This window comes from Neomonachus schauinslandi, chromosome 4 (genome assembly GCF_002201575.2).
Source record: "Neomonachus schauinslandi chromosome 4, ASM220157v2, whole genome shotgun sequence".
NCBI classification, from domain to species: Eukaryota; Metazoa; Chordata; class Mammalia; order Carnivora; family Phocidae; genus Neomonachus; species Neomonachus schauinslandi.
Window position 1 is genome coordinate 84,045,470 of NC_058406.1, and position 8,278 is coordinate 84,053,747.

At 46.9% G+C, this 8,278-nt stretch overlaps 1 protein-coding gene across 1 annotated transcript; it reads left to right on the plus strand.

Annotated features, from left to right (window-relative positions):
• Nucleotides 1-2,926: 2,926 nt before the first annotated feature.
• S1PR1 (sphingosine-1-phosphate receptor 1) lies at nucleotides 2,927-8,011 on the plus strand. The gene is made up of 3 exons (XM_021690058.2): nucleotides 2,927-3,017; nucleotides 3,423-3,646; nucleotides 5,326-8,011. The coding sequence occupies exon 3, from the start codon at nucleotides 5,489-5,491 to the stop codon at nucleotides 6,635-6,637; it is 1,149 nt and encodes a 382-aa protein (XP_021545733.1). The 5' UTR covers nucleotides 2,927-3,017; nucleotides 3,423-3,646; nucleotides 5,326-5,488; the 3' UTR covers nucleotides 6,638-8,011.
• The last annotated feature ends 267 nt before the right edge of the window (nucleotides 8,012-8,278 follow it).

Sequence of the window (8,278 nt, forward strand, 5' to 3'; positions counted from 1 at the left end):
ATATGACATGGCATTTTCTGTGGCAACCCTTAAAGAGAGATTGTAAAGCATGCATAAAAGAATAATAAAGTTGCTTTGAAATAAGAAGTGTGGAATGGCGCAACCTCAGTGTGAACTGGGCGTCAGATGGTAACCTCATTGCCAGGAGAAGTAAGGTAAAACATTGGGCTGGCCTTCCAGGCAGCAGCGGAAAGGGACCTGGGCTGAGAGCCAAGAGATAGCTTGAGGATGCAATTCTTAGGGCCTCTCCTGAGAGTAATGGGAAGAGATATGTGTGGGAACCAGAGACTTGGAATTGGCAGGGAAACCATTGCTGCAAATAGTTTTACCTACTTTCTAATTTTGCCTGAGTGGTCATCTACATTTTACGTCTTATAGGTGTGTACTAAGGATGAATATTTCTAAGTAATCACCTGCAAAGTATTTGGGCTTTTTAAAACACTGGATTAATACACCAGCAGTATTCACAAGAAAAAGACTGATTTCCCCCATGTAATTCTTTGACATGTTCGAGGTTTATTGTGGTGATTTGGACTCATGGTTAAGAGGCTACAGCCAATCTATGGTCACAGACCACGTTAACCAAGTTACTTAATATAATATGCCTGGGACTCAGTTTCCTTGTTTGTAAAATTAGGGTAATAATCATTCCTAACCTGTAAGGTCACTGGAAGGATTAAATGAGTTAATATGTGCAATACTTAGAATCTGCTACCCAAATATATAACCTTACATTAGATGTTATAGGTAGATAATGAGAAGTTTTAAAATATGTTCACTACTATACATTTGTATACACTTTGTCAGGAAATACATAGTCAGGAAATCAGTGGTTTTAATAAAGACATTCATAGGGGAGGGGAGGCATAAATAGGCAGAACACAGAGGATTTTTTAGGGCATTAAAAATGTTCTGCATGATACCATAATCATGGATACATGTCATTATACATTTGTCCAAACCCATAGAATGTACAACACCGAGACTGAACCATAACATAAACTATGGACTATGGATGATGATGTGTCAGTGTAGGCCCATCAACTGTAACAAATGTACTGTGCTCGCTCTCTCTCTCAAATAAAGAAATCTCAAAAAAAAATACTCTTTAAAAAAAAGTCTTGCTAATTTAAAAGGTGGTAAAAATAGAAATATATTTATTTTAATAAATAATGTAATATTTAATAATTTAATAAAAAGAAATTTAATGAAACGTTTCGGCAAAAAAGAAAATGCTTCATGGTGAAAAAAAGACATTTATTAGTGTAACTTTTGTATACGTTTTGTAGACTTGCATAGTCAGGAAATAAGTGGTTTTGAAAGGACATTATTAGCCTATATTTGTATACATTTTAGACATATAAATAGTCAAGAAATTAGCACAATTTGGGGCGCCTGGGTGGCTCAGCCATTGAGCGTCTGCCTTCAGCTCAGGTCATGATCCCAGGGTCCTGGGATCGAGCCCCCCATTGGGCTCCCTGCTCTGCGGGAAGCCTGCTTCTCCCTCTCCCACTCCCCCTGCTTATGTTCCCTCTCTCGCTGTCTCTCTCTCTCTCTGTGTGTGTCAAATAAATAAAATCTTAAAAAAAAAAAGAAAGAAATTAGCACAATTTAAAAATTTTAAAGCTAGAGGTTTGCTTCCCTTTGGGGAACACACACTTCAGTTCCTTAACTATTTATTGACTGAAGGTGTTTGAACTGGGGGTCGTGACATCTGGGAGACATGGCATTAAGTTGTGGAACCCAGCTCTACCACATACTAGCTGGGATATCTAGTGACTTAAGCTGAGTGACATCTCTCTCATCAATAAAATGACCAACAATGCTTGCTTAAGTTAGATAATCTACCATGATAGATAAGAGTTTTGGTGTGCAATTCACTTTAATTCCTTTCCCTTAAAGAACTCATAAATTAGTGGGTGGGGTGGATTTTGCCAAGTACCCACCTTAGGCCAAGTACCCACCTCTTCTTTTAAATAAGTCCTCAAGCCCAATCAGAGCCCATCTATTCTAGAGTCTAGAGGATCGTTATCTTAGTTTCTATGTTGCATGCATATACTGTTGCTGACTTTGTGGCTATGTGCCGGCTGCAACTCCGTTGATGAAGACTTTCAGGCAGCTGTGAACTTGATTTTAACTGTCGTTTGATTTCTTCTTTTGCGAACTCATAAGATCCCAGAAGCCGGGGTCTGTTTATTCATTTAGCCTCCTTCTGAGTCATTCAGGTACAGGGTGTGTCTATCAATTGAAACTGCACACGGAGAAGTTTTGCGTTCACATCTGCCAGGATGGGAAGCCAGTGCGACCAGGGACTGGGTGGAAATCTGTGTCGCAGCAGGGCAGGGCAGAAGTGCTCTGAGCTTGTCATTGAGGCGGAGCTGACCAAGGCCGCCTCTAGTCTCACCTTCTCAAGTAGCGTCTAAGAGAAAGAAAAGAGTGGGCGTGTTGGGAGCTTTGAGGTGTGGGGGCCTCTAAGTTCTCCCGAGTAGAAAGGGAGAGAAGGGCACCGGCCTCAGACTAGGTTGGCTGGGCCCAGCGGCTCTTCCCTTTTGGAAAGTTTTGTGCTGCCCAAGCTTTTTAAATCTCTCAGGCCCCAGCAGCTGCCCATGTCCCCAGAGGTCTCCCACTGGCCAGAATCTGGGACACACGGCTGACTTTGCGCCCGGTTGAATAAGGGAAACCCCCACCCAACGTCTCGCCAGGCGCTGGCCCATCTCACCGCGAGTCCGGGTTAAGCCACTTTCTGCCCCTCAGACCGCAAGTTTCAGGGCAGCCTCGGGATGGGGGTGGGGAGACGTAAAGGAACCTCCGGGGCCATTCTCCCTTCTAGGCTGCTGCGTATCTCCTCCGTGTCTCTTGCAGCCCCTTGCCAGCTTCTCCTCCCCAGAGAGCGGCCGGGACTCTCGGGGTCTCGCCCAGGTTTTCTCTGCCTGCGCAGAAGCGGCCGCAGGCGCGCCCCGCCAAAGTCTCCGGACTCCGATCCAACCAAGGACTCCAGCGTCTAGGGGACCAGAGAGGTGCGCTGAGAGACGCCGGGGTGTTCTCTGCCCGCTAAGACTTTTCAGGAGGGAAGTTTCCAAAGGCTCCCTACCTCCTCTCTTTTGTAAGACTTGGGAGAATGGTCTCCGGGAGTGGAGGACAGCAGGGCTAGGGCCGTGATTTATGCACCAGAATCCAGGGGGCACCAGCCTCCGTCCCTTCTCTGTTTTCTTTTTCTTTCTTTCTTTCTTTCTTTTTTTTTTTCGGTTGCCTGTGGGGGAGGAGTGTGTGTGTGCGTGTGTGTGTGTGTGCGTGCGCGCGCGCGTTTCTGCCCCAGATCTTTCCTGGACAGTGAGTCTCTGCAGGCGAGATCCGGAGGCCCCCAGCCGCTGGCGGAGGGCGTGGGGGTTGAGATATTAACCCCTCCCCGCCTCTTCCTACAGAAGCCACCCAGCCTCAGCGGGGCGCTCGGCGACTTCAGCTAGCGGGCCGGCGCTGGCCGAGGGGAGCAGAGCTGGCCATTGGAGTGTGCGGCTGCGGAGGGAGGGGACCCCGACTCGAGTAAGTTTGGAGAGCGTCGCAGTCAGTCCCGGGGCAGCAGCAAGATGCCGAGCGCGCAGTGGAGACCTGGAGCTTTCCCAACGCAACTTCGTCCTGCCTGAGCGAGGTAGGGGACTGCGCGCCTTGCCAGCGCGGGCCGGGGGCGCGGGGGACCGCCGCTGCAGGAGGTCTTCAGTGTTAGAAAGGAATTTTTAAACCCGAACGAAGCAAAAACAAACAAACAAAAAAATGAAAAAACAAAAACAAAAACCAACAACAAAAAACCCAAACCCAAAACCTTTTAAAACATCCATCTCTGGGCGCTGGAAACATTCATCCCTGGGCTGCTAAGGAGCCCAACCCGATCGAATTGTTCTTGGGGCACTTGTGATTTATGAAGTTCGGAAAAGGGTTAAGTCCAGTTGTAAACCCGACCACGGGTAGGGGATAGTGAAAGCTGCGGTTGGTCGCAGAGGGAGGGAAGGCGCTTATATTTGGAAATCCTATAGACAAAAGAATATGGGAGGTGGGGTAAAGGCTTAAACTTGCACTGCCGGCGAGCAGGGTGCGGAATTAGATGGGAGAAATGCAGAGCTTCTGGACGCGAGCAGCCTCTGCTATCCCGGGAACTGCTGTCTCTATTACTCCACTTCTTTCACATTGCTGCGTTATCTTGAAACATTACAAGTAGACTTCTGCTGACCAGTGCCCTGTTTCATTCCCTCCACACTTTGTAGTTCTAAGAGAGGCGGCAACATGTTGGGAGAGGGCAGTAAATGAAACAGCCGGCTCTCGTTCAGCAACGCACCAGACGTACATTTATGTTTCTGGACAGAAGCTTTGAACTTGGAATTAGGAATGTAGTGGCATGTATCGTTATCATTAGTAGTATAACTTCTCTCTTTTGTGTGTGTGCCTGTGTGTGTTTTGGCCAAACCCACAGTAACTAAACATACTCCCTATACAATCAATGAATGTACTAAATTCCTGGGATTTATTGCAATCTCTTATGAACGATTTTCACTGAATACCTTTATATTTTCTTGCACTGGCTTACCAGAAAAAAAAAAAAAAACCTAGAAGAAGAAATTAAGAAAAGTCAGTTGCTTCACAGAAGCGTAAGCTTTCCTGTTTACCGCAAGGCCGGGGCGGGCTTGGCTGCCCACACCCCTCGGACCCTGAGCACACCTGTTCCTAGAGAGTTATTAATAGAGCCCAAAGAATGACTTACTCTGTCAAATGATTTTCGTGCAAATCTAATGTCTTGCAAGGCAATTAGGAGGTGGTTCTCAGCTCTTTTAGCTGGGTGGTGGTGGCAAGCAGAGGTGGTGTGCGTCTCCACCCTCATATTAGCGGTTGGGTCTCTTCCGAGGTGAGACCAAGAGCTGGTGGTGAACCCGCTGGTGAGCGGGCCAACGCTTCAGAGAACCTCCAAGCTGGAAACCTGGAGGGGGTTGGAGTTGGGGGAGCGGTGAGAGGGCGGGAGAGGTGTTATGGGGCTCACTTCTCTAGTTTTCCCATTTCCATTTGGATGTGACACAGGAGAATTTTCATCGTGTCGATTTGGAGTTTTCAGTTTGGGTAAATTTTTGTTCTTTCTCCCTCCCCTGCCCTCCCCGCCCCCCCCCTTTGGCAAGAAATGTGAATTTGTTTTTTTTTTTTTTTTTTAATCCCACTCTGCGCTTCCTCCAAGTTTCCTTAAAACAAATCCACGACAAAACTGGAGCAATGCCTTAGCTAGAATGAATTATGCCAGTGTGCTGTGGCTTTTTCCCTGACTCTCTCCTCTTTGTGACTTGTTTAAAGCTGCGGTTTCCGAGGCCCTCTCCAACCAGGGCAAAGCGACACAAAAAGCCTGGATTTCTCGGACAGAACCACCTTCCGGAGCAAGTGAAGGCTCGCTCGGCCTCGCCCTCTAGCGTTCTTCTGGAGAAGCGCCACCCCCGGATTCCTGGAGACACTGTGCACCATGGGGTCTACCAGCGTCCCGCTGGTGAAGGCCCTCCGCAGTCCTGTCTCCGACTATGTCAACTATGACATTATCGTCCGGCATTATAACTACACAGGAAAGCTGAATATCGGCGCGGACAAGGAGAATGGCATTAAACTGAGCTCGGTGGTGTTCATTCTCATCTGCTGTTTTATCATCCTAGAGAACATCTTTGTCTTGCTGACCATTTGGAAAACCAAGAAGTTCCACCGACCTATGTACTATTTTATTGGCAACCTGGCCCTCTCAGACCTGTTGGCAGGAGTGGCCTACACAGCCAACCTGCTCTTGTCTGGCGCCACCACCTACAAGCTCACCCCCGCCCAATGGTTTCTGCGGGAAGGGAGTATGTTTGTGGCCTTGTCTGCCTCCGTGTTCAGCCTCCTAGCCATCGCCATCGAGCGCTATATCACAATGCTGAAAATGAAACTCCACAATGGGAGCAACAGCTTCCGCTCCTTCCTGCTGATTAGTGCCTGCTGGGTCATCTCCCTCATCCTGGGTGGCCTGCCCATCATGGGCTGGAACTGCATCAGCGTGCTGTACAACTGCTCCACCGTCCTGCCGCTCTACCACAAGCACTATATCCTCTTCTGCACCACTGTCTTCACTCTGCTCCTACTCGCCATCGTCATCCTCTACTGCCGGATCTACTCCTTGGTCAGGACTCGGAGCCGCCGTCTGACCTTCCGCAAGAACACGTCTAAGGCCAGCCGCAGCTCGGAGAAGTCGCTGGCGCTGCTCAAGACCGTGATTATCGTCCTGAGCGTCTTCATCGCCTGCTGGGCGCCCCTCTTCATCCTGCTCCTGCTGGACGTGGGCTGCAAGGTGAAGACCTGCGACATCCTCTTCAGAGCCGAGTACTTTCTGGTGCTGGCAGTGCTCAACTCCGGCACCAACCCCATCATTTATACTCTGACCAACAAGGAGATGCGCCGGGCCTTCATCCGGATCCTGTCCTGCTGCAAGTGCCCCAGCGGGGACTCCGCGGGCAAATTCAAGCGACCCATCATTGCGGGCATGGAATTCAGCCGCAGTAAGTCGGACAACTCCTCCCACCCGCAGAAGGACGATGGGGACAACCCAGAGACCATTATGTCCTCTGGAAATGTCAACTCTTCTTCCTAAAACTGAGCGCTGCCGACCCACGGGGAGAATTCTTGCGTGGTCACCCACCACCCAGTGTTTGGAAAAAAAAAAAAAAATCTCCGTCTCGACTGCTGCCAGGGAGGAGCTGCTGGGAGTCAGAGGGAGGGCGGGCGTAGTAAGAGCAGCCTGGTGGTGCCGGGGTGTTGGTGGGTTAGTTCCTGTGAACAATGCACTGGGAAGGGTGGAGATCAGGTCCTCGTCTGGAATCTATTTCCTAACCCCCCCGCCCTGGAGCTTTGATTTTGCACTGAGCCAAAGGTCTAGCATCGTCAAGCTCCTGAAGGGTTCATTTGGCCCCTCCTGGAAGACTAACGTCCCAGTGTGAAAGCGTCTGTCGGGAGCTTTGAGGAGATGTTTTCTTTCACCTTACTTTCCAGCCCAAGGGATTGTGTGCAGTTCTGTTTCTCTGGGTATGCTCTGCATATCCCACCCTCCCTTCGCCTTCACACCCGTCCTCAAAATTCTGTTACTTTATATTTGAACTACCTGGCGTTCATCACAGCTGGGGTTGTGGCATGGTCCATTTCTTGATGGTTTGTAGTAGGTAGGCTGTGTCCAGGAGGTAAACTGTGAGGAATGGAGGAGATGGTTTGGAGATATAAAGCAATTTTATTTCCCGAGGCCAAAGTTTCCATGTAAGCTGGATCAGTTTTTTGGAATTTGGTTAAAGTCACTTTGATTTTTTTTCTTTTAACAACTTTACAAGGAAATGTATTATAGCATGGTATCCATTGTGGCTGAAATCTGCATAAGGAAGTCCAACTTATCTAAATGGTATCAGGCAGGATCCTTTGTGTCATAGGAGAAACAAACTAGCAAAACCAGGTGAAAACTGACTGGGGGGGGTGGGGGGTGGGGTGACTGTAAACCGAGAGAGATTTCTTAATGAATCTGTCTAACAAATACAACATCTGTCTTTGGCACTTTGTTGATGTTTATTTCAGAGTGTTGTTGTGAATTAGTTCAACCAACAGGATGGTTGTATTTTGTTGTGTTAAAAGTACTTTCCGTGATTTTTGAATGTATTTGTTTCAGCATTTTATTGGATTTTTCTAACTTGTGTTAACACCGTTGAACATGTATTTCCTCAGAAAATACAACCTTCTTGTGCCATTAAAGCATTACTTTAACTGATAGGGAATACCAGAAGTTTTTCAATACAGCTGTTCATTAAATAGTCAATTAAAGATGTGTATAAATGTTACAAAAAAAATATATTGCTGTCTCTTTAGTATGGTTTTCAGTGCAATTAAACTGAGAAATGTCTTTTAAAAAATAGTATTTAATAGGTTTCTGACTTTTGTGGATCATTTTGCACATAGCTTTATCAACTTTTAAACATTAATAAACTGATTTTTTTTAAAGATTCCTCTGTGGAGAGCATTTTTTAAAAAAAATTATTAAGCTTCTATTTGACTATGTGGCTTTTTAGAATCAAAGTTATGGGCAAATTTCTATTACTCTTTAAAGGATTTTACCTTGATAAACTAGGGTGTAAAAAAAATGTGGTTTGTTAAAAACCGCTCTATCTTTTTCAGGAAGGGAAACTTCAATAAGTTAACGTTGAAGAGTAGTAAAAATGTGATGAAAACCACCAACCTCTAAATACCACATTGACAA